The following is a 22,891-nucleotide window of genomic DNA, read 5'->3' on the forward strand; positions in this document are numbered from 1 at the left end:
TGCTGACTAATGCTGTTTTACCTAATACTTCATGATCTCCTTTAAACCTTTGCAGAAAGCATCCTCTGAGCAAGCCTGAGACTGGGCAAGCAATTACTGGGCTTTTTTCGGAGGAGAAAGGGTCTGAAATTCAGTGAACTCAAGTCTCCCCATGGACACTCCCCCTGCACAGCCTGTGCCACAGGTGAGGAGGGGCAGAGTGAAAGGCTGTGCCAGCTGGCCTCTGCCTCAGGAAACACGGCAGAGAATGCAAGGACAGCTGCTTCCTAATCGACTCCAGACACCAAACAGGCACTGAATGCTGAGGAGCAGCAACAGCCCTGCCAATCCATAGAAGCACAACAGCATTCCTGTCAGAGAAACGTACATTCCTGGACTTATATGTATAGGGCCTAGAGGAGAGATTTATGGAATGAAGTGACTAAAATTTTACTTCTATTAATTGAAAAGCATGCCAAAAATGAAAACAGTTTGTATTAGTACCCAGGCCTCTTTGTTCAAAGTATAAGTAGTCTTGACTATGTTCAGCCCTCAAAAACAGATAACAGCATATGGAAGAATCCCAAGGGACACCTTGGTTGCTGTGTAATTTGGTCTCCTGAAGCTACAGCACATGGCTGTCACCACAAAATGACATGAGACAGCCACGACTGTATATTGCTGCTAAGATCAGTTTTGACTTACACATAAAAATAAAAATACAAGGACATTTATAAAAATCAGATTTTCTAAATAAGAAATCTAATAAGCACACTTACAGTGCTGAAAGTTTTTTCACCAAAAATTCAACCGAGTCAGTCAGCAGAATTGATTTGCATGAAGAATTCTCACCAGAAAGGCCAAAGCCAATCTTTTAATTCCAAACAGATATCTAGTATCACTTTCTGGGTTATGTAATTACAAGCATTTAAGACGTAAAATGTCAATTCCACATTGCAATTTTTAAGTCTATACAGATCCTGTGCTAAACATTTTTACAGGCAACAGTTAACCTGTTTGTTACAGCAGTTACTACAGCAGAACTGTGCAGCAACCACTGCACTCCATTTGCATTCAGAGAAATGAAGATGCCCAGCACTAATGCATTTTACACGACTTGCTCGTGAACAAAACTGAGTTCAGTTCAACAAACAAAACAGCTCAAACAGCAAAATTTCAAAATGGTGCTGTTCAAAAACTCACTTATTTGCAGAAATGGGTGCTGAAAATATGACATTCAATTCTCTATTCAAATTAAATCCATATTTTCCACAAAGAGATTGGTTCCCTTTAACATTTGACAAACCTTTCAGCTGAATAAATGTTCTGCCAAATGAACCATTCTGTCACACAAGGCATTAACAACAATAACACATAAAAATCCTCTACAAGTTTACAGTTGTTAGCTAGCTGCACACTGGAAACATTAGCCTATCTTGACTTTCTATGTAAGGTAGATTTTGAGGCACATTGTATATAAGTTCATAGAATAAAACTTAGGTGCAATCTTAGTTTTATGTTTTGGTGCCCCTCATCACACCTTGTTTCTGCTCTGACCCCCTGTGGTGGCACCATGGAAGAAAGGATGAATTATCACTGGCCACTAGACAGAAACAAATGCCAGGACTTGTTCACATCAGGCTCGGTCACTTGGGCCAGTTCATTTTAGTATCCTTAACAGAAAATTTGGGCTCAGTATTTTTAACTCAGCTTTGATGTTTCACTGCTTGCGAGAAATTAGGTTATAAATAAAGTTTTTATCTGTTTGTGGAAAGCTGTACATTAGATACTGCAGTGAATCAAATTACCACTTCTCCGGAAGGCTGATTTCCAAAAAGCCACTTTGTTTGGTATCACAGGAGAGGGAGGGAACAAGAGCAAAGAAAGGGAAGGTCAAACATGTATTCTGTTAATAGGTACAAAGTAAAGTGGCACATGACTCATCAAAAAGGCACTCCAGAGTTAGGTATTTTTTCCCATCACATTTCCTTCAAGAGCTTCTAGAGGTTTCTTTAGTATTCTGTCCTTACAGTTCTAGGGGGGAAAAATGGGGCAAATAATTTGCTTTTTCATCTTCTGCTTTCATGATCCACTCAGCAAATGTGATAACACAGCCTAAGGTTTGGTACCCAACAGATTGGGATGCAGACTGGATGAGTGGATGAGGGACAGCTGCATTTCCACTTCTTCCCTGAGGATGTAAAGTCTTGAGACTCCACCCTCCCTTCCAGGAAAGGTGATCCTGTCATCAGATGGGCACACAGTTGGGAAATCTTTAAACGGGATGACATTAGCCTAATACCTACCTTCCACTGTCCCCATCTGCAAACTAGAACAAAAGCCCAAACTGAAGTTTTTCTCTTCCTTGAGAATGCAGGGGCAAAATAGTCACACTGGGAAGGGCACCGGTCACTTCCCATTTCTCCCATCAGCATTAAATTGCTCTGTACCCAGAAGTGTGGAAACTCCCTCCAGCAACACCAGTAGCAGGCTCAGCAATATTGAAAGTCAAAAGAGTATGTGAAAAAGAGAAGGCAACATCTTAATCTTGAAGTTTGGACAGTTTAGAGAAATCAAAAATGCCACAATATACTCACTGAATTTTAATTAGGATAAAAAGCAACCAAAAGCAACAGGCTAAAAGTTACAGCACCAATATCACAAATGAGACAGCAGTGATACTATTTACAGTTATGTCCCAGATCATCTATTTTATTTGTTCATTAAAATTTGTTAAAGATATCCCATAATATCTGTGCTCCTTGCATAAATGCACAGCGTAACAGTTTGGATACTTGTATTTGGATTAAGAAAGTTACTGTTTAATGTATAACTGAAATGATTAATGTTTAAACAGTGCATTTCACTGTGAAGTTATTATTAAAGGCAACTTAAAAATATCACATGTAAAAATGACAACAGAAGAGCTAGTACTTACAGGTGATTAGAGTTTATTTTCAAGGATTTAGCACTTTTAACTCATTTATTTTCTTGTGTGTTTGTTCTCTTAAATCATCCCAAGATTTAGATTACTTAGTAGACCTTTTTCTTGGATTGTATAGAGTGATATCATTCATATTGTCCACATTAAAGAATGCAGCTACAGAGGAATCATTCATCAAGGAACAAGACGAAGAAAATTTCCAAGGTTAGAATATGGATTAGTGAGCACATCTTTCTTCACTTAGGCATTTTTAAATACCAGGAGGTGATCTGTAAAGTGAGGGACATTCAACCTGCATGCTTCTCTTTATATCACAGCTGTTATGCTACTTCTCACTCTTAGCAAGAGGGGAATTATCAAAGGAACATGAAGAATGTACGTGGAAGGCCAATGACACACCAAGTGCATGACCTCCTTCCCTCTCTGGCCCTGCCTGCAGCATTTACACAGCGTGCAGTGGCCACACCAAGCAGAACCAGAAGACTGTCACTGGAAGAAGCAAGAGTCTCATCTTTAACTCAGATAAAAAAGTTCACTATTGAGAACTATTAGTCCAAAAAATGTCATCAGCCTCATCACAAAGTGGGAAGCAGACAGATATGTCCTTTCTTGCAAATTTTCAGATGCATAAAACATGTAGCTACTGCAAAGGTAAACCCAGCCACTTCTGGGGAGTAAGCTACACGGTTAAAGTTGAGCATACCTTTAAATGCTAAGCATGTGTGTGAATCTTACCACAATCAGGATTTTGACCCTTATTAGACCTCAAATGATTAAAAAAATTAATAAATTTTTGGTAATTTGAAAATTTTCACACAAATAAATTATAAAACATAAAGTAAAAGGATCGGAAGAGTCAAGAAAAACAAAGGCAGAAAAACCAATGCTAAGTAAACCTAGACTTATTAATGGAATGGGTCACTGCTGATGAGACACCAATTAGACAATGCCTTACACTGCACAAAGGCTTTGAGTGCTTAAGCAAAGAAGAAATCACAGAAATTACTGTAGCATTTGACAGATCATTTTACAAATAATTGTTTCATGTAGGCACAAAATGCCAAGCAGGTCACAAAAAAAAATTTCTGAAACTTGTCCTCCGGCACAATTATGACTGTAATGAACCACTTCCTTTTGGCCTTTTGTGCCTACAGAGGACTTTCCTAAACTTTAGCCCTTTGCCACTTACGTTCATTGCAGATGTAAAATTAGATCCTTCTGCGGACTTACTACTCAAAGTCCTTCTGCTTTAACACAAAACAGAGAAGCTTCTTAAATCAAGTAATTTTTACAGGTGTTCAGAGGAACTTACTGAAAGAAATGGGGTTGTAAGAGTAGCAGCAGCATAAATTAAAATCAGCTGACACAGACTATTAGACATTTCTACCGTAAAAGCTTTGCTATCTATTGACTGGTATTTGCTAAATATATGCTTTTCACAGGATGACTTGGGGGGTAATCAGCTAAAATGCATCTATTCTTGAAGGGAGGCAAATAAACTGTAAAAAAATTCCAGCAAGCTTCTCTTTGAAAAGCTGTTAATGTCCCAAGTTATCCAGGGGAGATAACTTACATCTGGCAGTAGAGATGATCTCCATTTTGAAAAAAACTCCTGTCAGCATAGTTATTCAATCTGGCTAAGCAACAAAGCTTTGGAAACCACGCATCTTACACACTCACTAGGAGAGCTCTTGCAGGTAGACAACGGATTCCACAAACCACTAAATCATGTATTCTAAAATCATTAACCAGTTAGTGCTGGAGATGGGCAACGCCTGACCAAGCTGCCCTGTGATGGTGAAGGATGTTCAATATTCAGGGCAGAAATTGCTGGAACAGAAAACAAGGAGTTTGTCTTTCTGTGTATCAGTAGAAGGCAATCAGATGCTCCACTCTGACTGAGATTTTCCCACTGTCCACACATACCTCTCTCAGACTTCCTTTGTACATCTGATAGACAGAATGTTCCTCCTTTCAGCCTTAGGACTGTGTTCTTTCAAGCACAGCCAGACATAAGTAAAAGAAAGACATCCTTTCTTCAGCTCCTTTCCCAAGTCACACAACCCAACAAAGAAGATGTGCTCCCAACTACAGCATCAAAGCTAGCAAAGGCATTTCATTCATCACAAACCACTGCTAGCAGCATTCTCCATGAGTCCTGGTTTGTTGGACAGATTTCTTTCTTGCTCAGAAAAAGAAATCCGGTCACCTTATTTTACTGCCCTTACTAGGACAATTTGAATCTAGTCAGGCAGTGGTTATAGGATTACACAGATAAAAGATATTTTTGAATCTGCATGAAATAAATAGGTACATTTTTTAAGGATAAAGGTGATGAAGATTAAGACTGGTGCCACATTTAAACTGAATCACTGATGGTATGTAAAAATTTTAGGAAACAATAATTGAGCTAGTCACATTAAAATCTCTTGGGGGATAAAATAATTTCCTATGCTTTATAAAATGTATTCCATCAAAGCTTGATTCAAGTTTGTAGTTTTTACCAACAGATATGATAGCAAAAGCTAAAAGTAGGACTATTCTCTTGCTTGAACTCAGTTTCTCTGAAAATAAAATCTTGGATTGGTTTGATTCAAAGGTTTTTATGGTTCTTTTTCAGGTAAGAAAGAAAATTTGAGAAATGTGTGAGAAACCTTTTGGTCATTTTAATAAAGGAGACATTACTGATACTGATAAAGAAATTGGATCCTCCTATAATTTTTGGCAGATGTAGACCCTACCAGCTGAAGATGGTCTAATGTGCCAGTTGAAGCAGTGAAAAGTTGCACTCATTGAAGTTTTGTCCCAGCAAATGTGCAGACTGAGAACCAGCAATGATTTCCTCTGTATTTATTCCCTGAACAGGGGAATGTGTAAATTAATTATTAATTAATTATTATTAAAATGTGTAATTATTTTAAGATGAAATTGATACATGCCCCAGTACTCCAAGGAGTTTTAGTTGCATGCATCCTGCTCTCACATTACAGAAATGGTTGATAGACAGAAAAGTTGAAGCAAGTTTAAAGTCTTTAAAGGACTGATGCTATACTTTTTTTGTTTGGATAAAAACTAGTGAAAGGTACAGGTCCTCACATGACCTCATCAAGAATTTGATTTTGATTTTAGAAATTATTAATAGACTGAGACTTCGTAAAATCTGGAAGAGAAATGCTAGACACACTTAGATCAACTTTTGACTGAATTACTATTTCTAAAGCAGTGCAGTGGTACTTACCACATTCCAAAGAGTTATCCTCTTCTACTGTCGTGTTATAGGTCCAATCCTCCTTTCTCCAGCGTATAACACCACTATCCTGGCAGTCCTTAGATTGTGTTATATTTGCCTTGTCCCACATTCTGAACAGGTACAGCTCCCCAGTCATACCCTGGCGAGGTGCTGCAGCCGTACCTTGCAGCTTTGAACAGCCAAGTAAGAACTGGCCTTTTCCAGGCAAAGAAACTTTCCCATTTAGTTTCTTGTGTAATATTTCTGTTCCATTTATGAATACCTTCACCTCCTCATTGTCACTTTTCCACTGGATACATATTTGGTTCCAAGTGTTTTTATGAAGTCTTAGTGTTTTGTTTATTTGTTTTCTGAACAACCATATCTTCAATTTATTATGATCTCCTGTAAGTCCAAGATCATACGTATTTGCAGAGAGATTGGTGTGAAGAGTTTTTTCAGCGTATACATATGCTGTCCATGGACTGTTTGAAGAATACAGCTTGAGGTGCACACAGACAAGAAATTCTCTCAAGGGACGCAGAGAAATTCTTGATGACATACTCCAAGGATCTTCACACGCAGTCTTAAAGACGGCTTTGTATCGCCCTAGGAAATCCTCCTGATCTGAATAAAGAAAAGGTGATTTGTAAAACCTTTAGGTCTTAAACAAGATAGTTTATATAAAAGCTATTCTTTCATACAGCATTGTTTCTAGGCATTTTCCTAGGAATTTTCAAAACAACATTTCAAGAAACTACTAGTTTAGGTTTATTTTTATGGTAGGGAAGTGACAAATTTGGAGGCAGTCAATAAATCCTAGCTGCTCATGAAAACTTTGAAGTAAAACTTATGCACAAGAACAAGGATGATCATGTAGAATCACAGAATCATTTAGGCTGGAAAAGACCTCCAAGATCATCGAGTCCAACTGTCAACCCAGCACTGCCAAGTCCACCACTAAACCATGTCCCCAGGTGACACATCTACACATCTTTTAAGTACCTCCAAGGATGGTGACTCAACACCTTCCCTCTGCAGCACGGTTCAATGCTTAGCAACCCTTTCCATGAAGAAATGTTTCCCAGTATCTAATCTAAACCTCCCCTGGTGCAGCTTGAGGCCGTTTCCTCTTTTCCTGTTGCTGGTTACTTCAAAGAAGAGACTGATCCCATTTGGCTATAACCTCCCTTAAGGCAGGGAGCAATAGAGTCTCCCATGAGCCTTCTTTTCTCCAGGCTAAACAATCCCAGGTCCTTCAGTTGCTCCTCATAGGATTTGTACTCCAGACTCTTCACCAGCTCCATTGCCCTTCTCTGGACATGCTCCAGCACCTCAATGACTTTCTTGAAATGAGGAGCCCACAACTGAACACAGGATTTGGGATGTGGCCTCACCAGTGCCAAGTACAGGGGGACAATCACTGCCTTGGTCCTGCTGACCACGCTATTGCTGATCCAGGCCAGGATGCCACTGGCCTTCTTGGCCACCTGGGCACACCCTGGCTCATGTTCAGCTGCTGTCGATCAACACCTCCAGATCCTTTTCTGTAATGCAGTTTTCCAGCCACTCTTCCCCAAGCCTGCAGTGCTGCATGGGGTTGCTGTGACCCAAGCACAGGACCTGGTACTTCGCTGTGTTGAACCTCACACAACTGAGGCTTTATTCTGCTCCTCATCCCTGTCTTCCAGATCAAGGGGCTGGGAACTCTAAGGCAAAGAAAGCATGAAGTACACCAGCCTTTTCCTCACCTTTTGTCACCACATTTCCCCCTTAACCCAATAAAGGCTGGAGATTCTCCTTCACCTTTTTGTTGTTAATGTATTTATAGAAACATTTTTGGTTTTTATGGCAGTAGCCAGATTAAATTTTACTTGGGTTTTGGCCCTTCTGATTTTCTCCCTGCCTAACCTTAAGACATCCTTGTAGTCCTCCTGAGTTTCCTGCCCCTTCTTGCAAAGGTCATAAACTCTTCTTTCCTGAGTTCCAGCCAAAGCTCTGTTCAACTAGGCTGGTCATCTTCACCACTGGCTCATCTTTCAGCAGGGGATGAGCTGCTTCTGCCCCTTTGAGAATTCCTTCTTGAAGAAGAATGTCCAGCCTTCCTGGACTCCTCTGCCCTTCAGGGCTGTTTCCCAAAGGACTCTGTCAACCAATCCCCTAAACATGCCAAAGTCTCCCTTCCAGAAGTCCAAGGTGGCAGCTCTGCTGAGTCCCCGCCTTAAGTCTCCAAAAATCAAAAGATAATAATTTTGTAATTGCTGAGGCCTCCAACCATCACATCATCCATCAACCCTCTCTGTTCATAAACAACAGGTCCAGCAGGCACCTTCCCTATAAAACAAGTAGTTCCAGACAATGCCTCAAACACTGAAACTTGATTGTAACTGTTCAGTTCTTGTAGGTGCCTCATTTCTTCCATTGTCCCAGCACAGGAAAGGACAGACTTTAGTGGTGGTAGATGTGAACTCTTTGGAGATGACTCTTATTTTGTGGAAATATGCATACTTCAATTGCATAATCATTATCATGGCTGCTTTCTTTATGGTGTACACAGCAGCAACAAAATAGGAAAAAGTTCCTTTGGAACATGAAATGAAACAACAGAAAAAGGAAACAGCCTGTCAGATGTTCAGCTAGTGCAAGAGAACATACTACTGACACCTTTAAGGAGGTAATTATTTATAATATATGCAGAGGTTTTATGTACGTTCCAGAGGACGTATGGGATTAATCATGATTGGTCAGGGTTGGAAAACAGAAAAATATCATCCAACATAGGAAAAAAACCTTTTCCATTAGCTCCTCTGGAAGAAGAAAAACTTCCAGGCAACTTGGATCAGGGCTTTTTTTCCAGGGTAGGTTATGTTCATAGTCCTAGTTAGCTGTCAAGATCACAGCCAGCTCTTCTGTAATGTTCTCAGGCAACCAGAGCACCAGCTTTCATCAGACCAGTTCTGACAACTTTTCTGACAACCTCCAGGCTCTCAAATTTATTTTTCAATAGCAACAAGGAAAAACAAGGAGAAAGTTCCTAACTTCCAAGTGCAACTTGATAGGTACAAGCTACCAGAAACATTTGAAACAGAAAATATATCAATCCCATTTCATGGAAAGTCATTGATACCTATTCTAGTTGCATCCTATAGATTCAAGAGTCTCTCTGTGTGGTGCTAACTAGCAGAAGCTTGCAGGCATTTTTCACAACCTGGAATCATTCCTGAAGTTCAACATATGCGACAGAAGTGCCATGCAAGGCCATAGACCAAACAAAAACTCTCTGGCTATAGGCTCAAATTGGGTGAAAATCCTAACTAGCAGACAGTGGATTCTAAATGGTGAGTTAATACTTACATTGGTTCTAAATGGCAAAGGAGAAGAATTACATACTCGACCCAACAGCAAGCCCCCCCGCCTAACCCTGCAGCATGAATTCACTCATTCCGTTTGGCCACTTGTCAGAGTCTGAAAGCAAAATCTGGGATACCCAGCTAAGAATACTTCAGGATGGAAAACTAATTTTTAAAATTACTTAAAAGCTGGATGAGGAAGACTGGATGGGAGGGGAAAGTGTCACAGAATATGAGATTTTTCAAAATGGGGGCTCAAATATACCTACCTTTTAAAGTAAAATTAAAACAGATGTCCATCTGACAGCACGAACAGATCATAAGGAAACCGATTTTATAAAGGAAATAGCCAGCTAGTTACATGCCAATGGTGACACAGTGTTTCCAAATAAAAAAATTGCTCAAGTCTTTCATTATTAAGTAGAAATTGACTGGTAAGGGAAGTTTCCTGACACAGCTTCAAAACTTGAAGTTACTGTTAACTATCCAAATTGACAGACTCGAATTCCATTCCTGAGCAAAAATACTAATCAAAACTTGAACCATCAGCATCAGACTTGGTTTGGGAAGTGAATGAAGTCTGAGAGAGGCTTGATTTCATGTTAAGCATTAAAACAGTGTTGGTATGCCAGTAGTGGATCAAAAGGCTGCTAACTTCTAGTACATTCTTTGGGGGAATTGTGACTTCAGAGTTGTCAAGGGAGCCAGAGTGGACACAAACTTGTAGATCAAAACAGTTGTAGGACAGGTAGCCAACAGAAATCATGCAAAATGAGATCAATCTGCTGATGATTCTTCTGGTCTGCTTTATATAATCCAAAAAGACTGCTGTTGATCAATATGCAAGGCTGGAAGAATTAATTTAAACTAAGAAGAGTGCTTACATAGAAAGGTCTACCCTTCTGGAAACTGGAAAGAGCCCACTTTGATCTAAATATTCATAAAAAAAGGTGCCAAAAAGAGATGCCAAAATTAAGAGAATAGATACCAATGCTATCTGAATTGTTGCAAGAAAGGCTGGAAATTTTAATATGATTTATGTACCCAAAGAATGTTGAAAAAGCAGAAAGGAAATTGTTATCATAGTCAGAAAATGCCCTTTGTTGTTCCAAGTGAGTGTAGTACAGCATTATGTTTGAAATTAATTATCCGTATTATCTTGAATAAGTTTCCTTGACATGTGGGTGGATGCATTGTAAGCAAGAGATGACATTACAGCAAAGCCTTTAGAAGATCTGTTAATCATCACTTACTTTCTCTAGCAATGGTGGTTGCGGGCTGTGACCCACCCTTGACCATGGAACTGAGGAGCTGGAACTGCCTGTGCTCTAACAGAGGCATTCCTGAAGTATCCTTGCATGCAGACAATGCAATAAATTCAGGAAAGTAGCCATGAACACACCTTTACAGCACAAAAAAGGGAGCATAATGGAAAGAATGCTTCTAACAGCCCCAGAGTAAGAAAAATCCAGAGTAAGGAAAACATAAATAACGGTAATAATTTAAAAAAAAACAAAAACCAAAACCAAAAACAAAACCACAATTTGGAGTGAAGGAAACTCCATTCAGTAGTAATCATGGGTTGACTATTCAATGTCTTTTGCTGTATTTGAGCACATAAGCCTTTTCAGAAATGAAAATTCTTTCTTCTTACTATACTTATCTCTAAGAGATGCAAAACCCAGGGGTTTTGGCCTCACTTAAGCTAAAAGCATGCATTTAATAAGCATGTTCTCTTAAGCCCTAAAAGAACCCTGAAACATACGCACATACTTCCAACTGTTTAAAATTAATTTTCTGAGAATGACAACATAAACCAAAAATGCATCTCTTTCTTTTTTCCTAAACATTTTTAGACAGTGATAATTGTTATCTTTACAAGAGATAGCAATTAGGTATTAAGAATTAGACCTACGGGAGCAGATTCTCTCAGTACATAAGCACCAGTGTTACATTCCTTATATTACTAATAACCACTGGATCAGTATACAGCTGAGCATTAATACAGTCAGGTATTCTCTTTAATAAAAACAGTCACAAGTTTATATGTCTGCCCAATCTGCCTTTTAACTAGATTAACTTCCTTGCAAGTGTTTGCCACCTGTGACACATTTGGCCTGCTACAGTCCATTAAAATGACGTCAAAAGACTCTTGTATACTCATGTTATTCCATCTGGAGCTGATAACTGTTTTTTATAAAAAGCCTAAAACTCTAAACTTTCTATGTGTGGATCACTTGATTCTGTTGAATATTTTAAAAATCTGAAGCTAAGAACTGTTTCCCCAAAATCAATTTCTTCCCTCCTTTTCATTCACCATTCTATTTGTTTAGCTGGGGATAAACAACATCACCTTATCCAGCATCCTGAGAATCAAAAAGAACACAGGAAGTCCTTCTCTCTTTGTATTTTTTGTAGAACACAAACATACTTTGACACCTCAGATGAGGAGAGAATTGAGTAGAGATGCTGCTGACACTATTAACTGCTGACAGCCTAAAACCAAAACACCCCAATAAAACAGGAGGAAAACATAAACACACTCTTGTGTCAGTTTAGCTTTCCTCGATGATTAATGACAGTTTTAAGTGATACAAAGGTGAAAAATGAAATCCTTCCTCGCTTGCTTCCTCAGAACTTTAAAGTTACAGTTAAATTTTCCCCGAAAAAACTCTTCTATGACATCTGTCCATCTGCTGAGCAGCTCTGTCCTTTTTACTATTTAAAGTACAAGAGGTTAACACCTCTCCATCTTAGCAGCAGGTTTATCACCTGAACCTCAGATTCTGTCTCAATAGAAACACTTTGTAAAAGTTACTATATCTGGAGAATCAGAGTCAAAACTAGTCTAGTCTGTAACCCAAGAAACCTCATTGGTTGTACAATATTGTTAAGCAGGCATACTTAAATTGAAAAAATCAGGCATTAAATCAGAACTGCAAGTTCTGACCTAGAGTAAAATAACATGCCATGACACAGAAAGAAGGTTCTGAAACCAGCCATTAAGTACACAGCAAAAAACACTCTGATTTTTTTAATACACTAAGCACATTATTAACACGATAAATACACTACACACTATTGACATAAGGAAGCTGTATGAATGACAAGCACTGTTATCTTTATCAGCTGAAGTCCAGAGCAGTAACAGACTAACCATGAATTTACAGAAAAAACTGAAATTTTTCAGCCATGAAAAAACACAAATTATTTTACCTCACTTTACTCTACTTTGCCTTACACAAAAGCATCACCACGTCAGTTATCCAGAAGAACTTTATTAATTTATTTTTCATTTACTGTTACATAAAGAGCATAAACTGCCAATTCAATACTTCATTTCTGTTCCATGTTTTGGGCCTTACTACCTTTTCCTTAGCCATATTCAGATCCTCAACCAAGATCAATGCAGGAGATGTTCTGCATTCACACACGCCCTATAAACAGCAAAGCTCAAAGGATCTTGTCATGTTTTTGGAAGAGCAGTGTAAAAGATTTAACAACATGTTCTGAAAATAGTAACACTTCCAGCTGAAAAAAAAACCCCAGCAATAAAATAATTTGTCTTGTTATTACAAATTGTGTTTTGGTTCTCTCCTCATCCACAGCCTAGAAGAAATTACTACCAATGATTCTTTATGAAAACATACAGAGCATCCAAAATGCTAAGCACCAACTGTTTCATTTCTTGTTAGTGACAGTTTTTCCTCTTGTTTTCAAGAGGCAAAAACTTGCCTGGTTGAGTATATTCAAAAGTCTTATTCATCAAGTTTAATGGTATTTATTTGGAATACCAACACTAGACCAATCAGGAAAAAATTCTCTTACCTTTGCTTGCTGTAGCCAAGAACAACTGAAGTAAAAGAACTGCTTGAACAATCCTGAATCTCAAGAAAATGTCCTGTATTCTGCCAACAGAGCAGTGCTGTTTTCCCCAGGCAACCATTCTAGAAGAAACAGATAAATAAATAAACCACTATGACTAGAAAACATGTAGGTGTATGGACATTACGACAAAATATGTTTCCAACGTGAGCATAAATCTTCTCAAGCCTGTTATATTATTGGGTATATATTGCTCAGAAATGTACAGATACTCTGTAAATTGCCAAGACTCTAAGAGAGTCTTGAAAGGGAAAAAAAAAAAAAGCAAACAAAGAAAATCCATCCAAGCTCTAATTCTCCAAAGACTACAAACACACCAGAGCATGGCCATGGCTCCTTGCACAAATAAGACTTGCAGCATTTGAAAAACAAACAAACAAACCCCTCCAAAACATTTGCACACAACAACATAAAACCCAAACAAAAGCTGACAGAGCAATCACAGAAAGGTTGTCCAAAAGCTTTGATAATCTCAGTGAATATGTAAGAAAGCATCTCTTCAGTCCACTACCCACACATTCTCTCACGTGACACTTTAACAGCCACAAATCACTGTGGGCAGCAAGTTAATGAATAATATCAAGAAAACCTAGTTTTTCCACCTTTCTGTTATAAGAGATACTGTTCTATGAAATATGTTTTTAAAGATCTTTTAAAAAAAAAGGTGCATCTGAATATTTTAGATGCTGAAAGAAACATTCAGGTGCTTTTTCTTATACAGAAAAGTTCAGATACATGGTGGCAAGATTCTGTAGCTGTTTATTGAAACATGCAAAGCAGTAATCTTTACATATTTAATATCTTCCATATATCAGCTTCAGGGTGGATCAGAGCATTCTGCCCGACACCAGAAGTTTAATTTGGCCATCACAAGTTGGGTGCATGTGCAAGTGCGTTGGTTAGCACACACACTGCTCGCAAACTGCACTGTGCTTCTGCTCGTGCTGTGTCAGGTTGCAGTAGCTTCCCTTCTTTTCAGGCATTGCTAAATGGGGAACTCTTTCAGGGATTTTAATTTTTTTTTTTTTAAGGTTGGGGCTAAAATGTAATGTTTTTGCAAGATTCACACAAATGTAAACACTTATTAATTTACAATGGTTACTATGGGCTGAACTCTGCCAGAGAAGTGCCACAGGAATAAACTAAGAAACAGTGAAGTTGCTAAGTAATTGAAACTTTAAACATTTATTAAACATACATGCAAATAAATTTTAAACATATAATAACATAACATAGAAACCTAGAGGAAAGGCTTTTCAAAAATAAAGAGCACTGCAACATCGTTGCCAGTGTTTTCAATAATTGCAACATGCTATACTTCTAAGAAATAAAAAAAAAGCTGACAAAATAAATCACATGCTAAAGCAATGGTCATACCTAATGTACACATTTCTATGCAGGAAAAGATCAAAACCAAACAAAAACATGTAAAAAAAAGACCAGAAATGTCAATGGTGGACTAGCTTTCTAAAGATCCCCAGGAAACATGTTCAAACCTGTCCTCAGTTTGCTTCTCTGAATGCCTAAAAATTGTGTATTAATAAAGTTGTTCCATCAGCAACCTAAGTGTCAGAATTAAATTATTTTCCTAAGAACCTGATAATGAAAATTGTTGTGCTTAAATATATCGGATGACTTCAAGGACTGTGCATTTACAATGTAATTTCCTAGGGTTAAAAGAGATGCTCATCCAAAAACTTTTTCCTTTTTTTGCTTACTTCCATTTCCCAGTCCAGTCTCACATCAGGTCATTTCCAAGCGAAACCAAGCTGCATATCTGTTCTTCCATTTTATGGGGAAATCTTCTGTACACTAAACCATCCGTCCATAGCGATGTATTTAGACAACAAAACAAACACAACTTCCAGCATCCCTCTTCTCTACTACCTAGACACCAAGAGCTGAAATGCGGATGGATGGAGCCCAAAAATAATCAGTGGCACCCACAAGTGCAGCCATTGATTCTGGTAAGTAATGAGGCAAGCTGCTTGCTTTGTATCACATATGATACTGATTGATAACACTCTCCTACATTCCCTGCTTTTTGTTTTCTCCTTAAGCCTCAGTCCTGCAAACAGACACTCATGAAATGAGCTGACTAGGACAGAGGTTTACTCCTGAACCAGCAAGCATGCCTTCTGTTTTGTTTGGCAGAGCTCATTAGACAATGATGTTAGTGTCCCACCCCCAGAAATAAAAACTGCATTACAAAAGCCTAAATTTGAGTACAGGAGCCAAGAAGTTCCTGGTACTGACTCCAGCCCTGTCTGAGCACTCTGTAATCCTGAGGAGTTTGAATGGACTTCCTCTAACTCTGGCATTTCAGAGGGAGCTTTGCTAATATTTGTCCAGTGTTTAAACAAAAGGATGTTATAAATACTTTCTGTACATTTAGGTTTTTGTCTCATCTGGGGTTTTTTTGACATCGTAGTCACTTAAAGAGGTGGGCCTGGCAAAAACAAGCAGGGACAGAGTCAGAGCTTCTTGCTGACTGAACACAGTCACATCAAGAACTTCAAAACTATTCAAAGCTATGAAGGAAAATTAATGATCCCAGGTAAAGCAATAAAATCCAGATAACAAGAATATAAACTAACACGGTCAGTTCAACTGACTTTTTGCAAGGCTTTGAACAGCTACACTAGTTCAAGACTTGTTCCTATGTTCAGATAAAATATACAGTTAAAAGAGTTGGGAAAATAACATTTGTGTTCCTTTATTTTTGCAACAAAGTTGTTTAGACACTACCTTTTCTTAGACGTTACTAAGAAAAATATGCTATCTTTGGTACATTTTTTAAGAAAAAAAGCAAGATATAAAATACAATTTCACCATATCTATTAGAAAAAAAGATCATATGATACAAAACATTTGGTCATTATCTTCTTCTCCAACTTATTTAAGCCCTTTTCTGTATTGGAATCCTAAATCTTTGTTCTTAATGATCCTGAACAGTAATAGTTGTGAACATTACAGAGTTAGGCATAAGGGATTCTTTTCATTTGCTATTAATTGCTCTTGTGTTCAAATGAACATTTGTATTCTTCTTCATAATAGATGAATACAGTGGGACTCAGGGAGCCCAGCATAATTACGCATAGTTTTTGCAGCAGGATGAAAAATTTTCACATGTATATCAAGCAAATCTAATTAAGTACAACAGTTACTGAGCCACCCAAGTGTGGGAAAGAATTCTGTGCACAGACTTCAGGTAAAGATGTAACCAGCTGGCTTCACTTTCTCAGTTGCAATGAAGTGGTTTTTATTTACAAAGAGCGAAGTGTCTGAAATGACAATATAAAATATTTCTTTATGGTCAGCAGAAAAAATGAAAATTCAAAAAATAGAAATTAAAGGCTCAGGCATAAATCTGTTATGTCCTGTTTGCTCTCCATGAAGAGTGCCTTATTTGGACCAATGACAACCTCGTACCTGGGTCTTACAACATTTCACACCATCTTATTAATTTGAAAGTCAAACTATAATTGAGAGCACTTTTCTTAAAACAAATGAACAAATATATTTTGAAAAATTGGAAATTTTCTTTTGTCTGTTGTGTTACACATGTCGCAGTTCTGCATTAATACCATGCTCTTAGCAAATCACAGGGGTTAGTGGAAACAAAGACAGGAACATGGTATAAAAAAGGAGTTTGTATTCCTATCATTAATAATAATCAGCTCATGCCCTGCTATTTCACTTTACTACTTTCTAAGTGTGCACCCATAGGGGACATACCAAGACATTTAGCACTTACTCTCAGCAAGTGCTTGCCTTGCAGTACAGCAGATATATTTTCATAGGATTAAAGCCAAAGAAAGTGCAAAACATAAATACAGCAGTTGTGTTCTGTAACATATTTTGTTACATCACTTTTGGAAAAATTTCACATCCAAATTTCACAATTCCTGTTGAAAATACATATTTACTGGCAATCTTTAACATTTAATAAACTATTAGTTCTTTTATGCTAATTTTTAACCAGAGCAGGTTCTCACTGCCAATACATAAACAGCTGGTTACGGAAACTTATGTTGGAAATCATGGCCCAAAGCAATCATTCATTTACTTCCAATCATGCTGTCTACTGCTGCACCTCAAACTGCTTTGTTTAAGCCACACTTATTTCATCCGTGGTCTCTGGGTCTCATTCAATCCTCTGTATTCTTTCTACTAAGATTGTAGATTTCAATTGAAATGTTTCCTAAATTTATAGAAGCGACAGCTTAGGAGTAGGATAATAAATAACGGTAAGCTTCTGGCTGCTCTTCTGTGATATTCAGTCTTATTCAAATCTATACCAGTTGATAAAAAGCTAAAACAAGCAAGAGAAACACATCAAACTGCCCAGGTATGAAAACATCTTGATGTCTTTCCTTTCAGAATGTAGGACTGTAGACTTCTTCCATCAACTCCTTATATTTTCCAGACTGGAACCAAAATTCAGTGAAGTTTTCATGTTATTTTTAAATTTTGGCTGAAGCCACTTAGATGTAATAGGGAGGACGCTTATGTTGGAAACTATTGTGTCACAGTAAATCTTGGCATATGCAGAATTTACTGACTTAACAGCAGAAGTAGCACCACTGAGCTCAAAATGTTGTTCCATGGGGGGTGTTTTATGTGTTTTTTCAGAAGACAGCAATAGGATTATAATTGTCTGATAATAATTTGGTTTTCATTTGTTTTCTCCAGTCTTGATCATGTCTGTAAAAATTGTATTCTATATAGTCACCGTGTTCATTTAGTCACTTTATATGAAACACCAGCTTTTTCTAAGACTGCAATGGTAATGTGTTCAAGTTCAAGGACCTTCTTCCTGACATAAATCATTACTGTTTTCAAAGATATTAAATCTTTTATTTTTAATAAGTTGGCTTACAGAGAGCAACAAGCCACTTAAGCACAGATATCAGTCATCTGCAAAACTCATAGTTAGTTGACTGAGTTCTTCAGAGAACTGGAGGATGAACTCTCTGAGAAATCCATTCCTTTGTTTAGCCTTTCGACTGTTGCAGGATACTGGCATTAGAATAACTTTTTGATATATTTTATTTTATAAATGCCCAGCTGTGCAAGCCAAGGTCTGCCTTCAGTTCAACTCACAGATCCCCCCTTAGATTAATGTAAAAGTGCAAACCTAATCACTTAGCCTGTGTAGTGGATTCAGAAGTGCAACATGCTATTGGATGGCTCTCCATTATGGACCTCAGGGCCAAAAAAACCTGCACTTCTGGTATTAATTCTCTTGTACAGCAACTTGCACTCTCTATAGTGCAAAAATAGGACAGGGGGTAATTACATGCAAGTTTCGTTCCCTCTTACCCAGACTGGAAGTGTTTCACCTCCTCATATCCAATTGTCACCTGGAAGATGAGCAAGAGATTTTTCTCTAGCTCTTATAAAAGTTTTATACTGTCCAGGAAATCCTTGTCTGTACAGTGTATTCCCTCAAGAGCACAGTTTTACTCACACCCTTTATTAATTCTAGAGCAAACCAAAAAGCTCTTCACTGACAATGCCTGAGCAGGTTTCCTCTTAAAAGAGTTTACAAAGTACCGATGAAGCACAACAAACAGAGATGCAATAAAAGTAGTTATGTTTGCCACATGTCTGATTATTTCAACATCAGACAGGTTGTTTACATTTTCCCTAATACTTTGGGGTGTGGAAATATATAGGTTTAACGGAGGGGGGGAAACAACAAAAAGTGTTGCACAGAGTAGAAGACCAGAAGAAAGGCTGGCACATCAGAAAAGATTAAAAGAACACTATGCATGCACCTTGAGCCATACAAAAGCATGAGAAAGGGTCTACAGAGATATAAGCACAAAAAAAAGCCACAAAAAGTTTTCAAAAACCTTTGTATTCAGCTACAGGACTTGATGCAGAGAGAAAGAGAGAAGGACAAAGACTTTTCTAAACCTCAAATATTTGTATCAGTGAACAATGTAAGCAGGCTATGAGGAGTCAGGTGAGTGTCAGGCATGCCAAAAAGAAGACTGTCCAGCTCATGCTTTCAATTTTCCTACTTTACAAAAAAAAAAAAAAAAAAATTCTGAAAGTTTCATCTTACGGTAAGTGAAGGAAAATAAAAAGTAAATAGTTGTTTCTGCTTAGTTTACACTTTTTTTCCCCACTGTCTTTTCCAAGCTCTCTTGGCTTGAATAGCAACACCCTAAAAAAGAAATTATACTGTGATTTCATCCTAAGCTTCACTTCATGGACTTAACAGGTCTCTTGGATCTTGCACTTGGAGCCATTAAAATTTCTCTGCAAGCAAAGAAGCACAGTCTTTGGTGGAGGGTTTTTTTGATAGAGGGGGGTGGGAGTGGTTTTTGCAGTCTCTCAGACTCTTTCAGTCAACAGCCCAATGACCAAAACTCATTGTTTGCACCACAGAGATAAAACTCATCAGTCTGGAAGGATGGCTGCACTGAAGCATTTTCCAAAGTCACACTGAAACTCTGATCTAGAATATGGCACCACTACCTACACAGCCTAAGGAAACACAGTCATGTTGGCAATTCAGTCTCCACATGGGGTAAATATTTAGGGAACCTCTATTAAGACATTCTAGGAAGCAGGGTTATGCCAGAACAGCATTCTGGGCCTCCTTTAGCACTTCTCCTCCTCAGGGTTCAGTGTAAGTGTCTGCAGAGGAGCAGGAGATGGTACCATTGCCCATGTTGGACTACTACAACTGAAACAAGTTAGTCAACAGCAAACACTCATAAACACTTGAAAGTCATCACATAGGTGAGTAGATGACTTGAAAGCAGCTCCAGAAAAGTTTATTTAAATCTGAACCATTCCTGTGTGCACCCCCACAAATGTATCAAAACATTTACTCAAAAAATTGACTTCATCAGCTCAAAAAATTTACTTTGTACAGCTACACTCCACATGGCTTTTTCCACCATCATCACCTCTATACAAAGTTATTTGCCTTCACAGAAATAAACCACAATCACCACATTGCTGACTTGCCAAAACACAGACGAGGGTGAAAAAAGGAAAGCATTTTTAATCCAACTTATATGAACACATGGACTATGCTTATGATTACATAATGGAGGAACAAAGTCACTTCAAAACATGAAGCCCATCAGAAACCCATTCAGTCAGCTTATGTCCATAATTAATTTGGTGCAAAAGAAGCAAAGGTATTCAAAGTCTGCTTGGGAACGTAGAACTTGAACAGGGAATTTAGCAGCATTCACAACAGGCATGCCCAAATGACTATTAAATCCAGGCAGAGAGGCACAGTCCTTTTTTCTCTGAAGAAAGGGACTTACTAAGAGAATATTTTGACTACTAAAAGTATCAGTAAAAGATATGTTTTGTTATGTGTTGACAATAACATTTCCACAATTATCATAATCACATTACTCTTTGTCTTTCTAATTCTACCATTTCTAGAAGTGTCACATCTTGTCAAACATGACAACTTCCAGCAAACCTTCTGATGGATCTCTTAGACCATAACTCCTCAATGATTCCTTTAAGGAACACCATAAATGAGAAAACAGTGCTAAATTTGTGGGGGGGAGTTGCTCTTTTTGTTAACTAAGGCACCACTTGAGGTACTCATGCAAATTTCCCTAAATAGAAATACTGTGATAAATCTTAGTAATGTTCTATAAATTCTACAGATTGAAAAAGTATTTAAAGTAGATTGAGGAACTTTATAAAGTATTTCTTTTCTATCTACTGTCTCATCTAGTATAACTGACATTCTACAGTTTTCTTTTAAAAGAAACAGAAATAAGCTCATAATGTTACTAACTATACTTTCTCTATGAGCTGTTAAGAACATGGTATTGAAGCAGCCAGCAGAAGAGGACCTAGAGCAGAACAACAAAATCACATTTTTATAAGGCACTAGCTGAAAAGTAGCTGTTGTGCCAAACAGTATTTATATTTCTGTGCCACAGAACTCATCAATAAAAAGACAGAAAAGGCTGAATCTGGGACTTGAACTGCCAGACACCCTTCTAAAACCCTGTATCAGTTCCACTGCACAACAGCTGCAATAAAACCATCCTGAATCTGATGTAGGTAGCACTCACAGGTGGAATACCTGGGGCATACAAACTATTCAGCTCCCAGCTGAAGACAAATCCATGTGACTCATGCAGAGAGGAGTTTGATATGGATTTTTTTTGTCTTTAATTTAATGTCAGCTACAAAAGACCCTTTGTCCATCCTGAACAACAATAAATTTCACAGGTATTTTGTCACAAAAGGAATGCAAGGCTCCCAAGTAATTGAGTCCTATTAATTACCATATAGTTACACAAGACTATCTTTTTCATAGAGCAATTATAGAGCCTTTCTCAAGTGTAATTCCACCAGGAATTTAGGACTGGAAAGAGTAAGACCCTTATAATCATGAACATCTGTCTAACAAACAAAACTATCAACTCCATTCATGTTCACAAGCTGAGTAGCACCTACCAACAAATTAATATTCTCTAAATCCTTGCACCTAGAAAAGAGCAAAGCTTTTAACTGAACTGAGATATACAAAACCACTAGTAGACTTACCATTTATCATAAAGCTAACATTTCAGGCCAAACAACATGACTTAGTTATGCTAATTTTTACATTGGAGTCTATGAGATTACTTGCATGAACTACCCTTACTTTGGCCTTCAAATAATCTAATCTAATATTCCACTGAAAACATAAAACTCAAGTGTAGTGGTCAGTTTTAAAGCCAAACTGCATTTGCCAAGGCCAGTGATCATGTTACACATTAAGAACTAAAAATTGTTCAAATTTAACAACAGTTATTCTCCCATGAACTCCCAAACTTTCTCAATTTGCCAGCAGTTACAGTTACTAGTGGAAGACCTGACTAAGAGCACTCACAGCACAAAAACTGTAAAAGGAGTAATTAACTTGAGACTGGGAATCTCAAGTCCTTCATCTCTCTCCAACTGGCCCTAATCTGAGCCAATTTCTGTTGATGTATTAGAAACAGAAGTTTAACATTAAATTTGGAAGGCACTGAAGAAAAAAGAACGTGCTAACAAACTCCATTTGATCTACAGAATTACCTTAACACACTAAAGTAATATTAATAAAGATACCAATTACATTAGCTCCCGTGGTACCACAGTAGAAATGACAAAACATTATCTTAGAGTGCAAGCAGAAAATTTTGCGGCCCCAATTTGTATCTGAGCAAATTTTGTTTATGTGCAATTTCTTTCCTGCATCTTCTTTCACAACATTCCACTTCAGAGATTTGTCTTCATCATTAAATTTTATGTGTACTTCCTCAGTGAAGACAAGTACTTGGAGATCCTCCTAAGCAAAGACATGTTTTTTTTGTTCTTTAGTTTAATTCAATAAACACACTACTGGTCACCTAGCAGAGGAACAAATTTTGCTTGTTTTCCCCATGGAAACAGTTACAGAAGTCTGCTTTCCACTTGGGAGTACCCTTAAGGTCAAAAGCTTAAGAACAAGAATATCAGCTTGTGCAGTTCTCT

The 22,891-nt window shown here is 37.8% G+C and overlaps 1 protein-coding gene across 4 annotated transcripts in view; it reads right to left on the reverse strand.

Moving 5' to 3' along the window:
- ADGRG2 (adhesion G protein-coupled receptor G2) overlaps positions 1–22,891 on the reverse strand; it is a 59,727-nt gene that overhangs the window by 35,198 nt on the left and 1,638 nt on the right. For 2 of the 4 annotated variants that reach the window (XM_038144364.1, XM_038144340.1), the window contains exons 2-3: positions 13,331–13,449; positions 6,162–6,779 (exon numbers count right to left, since the gene is read on the reverse strand). In XM_038144364.1, the coding sequence (XP_038000292.1) occupies positions 6,162–6,779; positions 13,331–13,448 (736 nt within the window). In that variant the 5' untranslated portion in view covers position 13,449. Of the gene's footprint in view, positions 1–6,161; positions 6,780–13,330; positions 13,450–13,704; positions 14,634–15,105; positions 16,106–22,891 lie in introns of those variants that run through there. The other 2 variants (XM_038144357.1, XM_038144348.1) reach the window with 2 other exon arrangements.

Source organism: Motacilla alba, chromosome 1, assembly GCF_015832195.1.
Source record: "Motacilla alba alba isolate MOTALB_02 chromosome 1, Motacilla_alba_V1.0_pri, whole genome shotgun sequence".
In the NCBI taxonomy this organism is placed as follows: domain Eukaryota; kingdom Metazoa; phylum Chordata; class Aves; order Passeriformes; family Motacillidae; genus Motacilla; species Motacilla alba.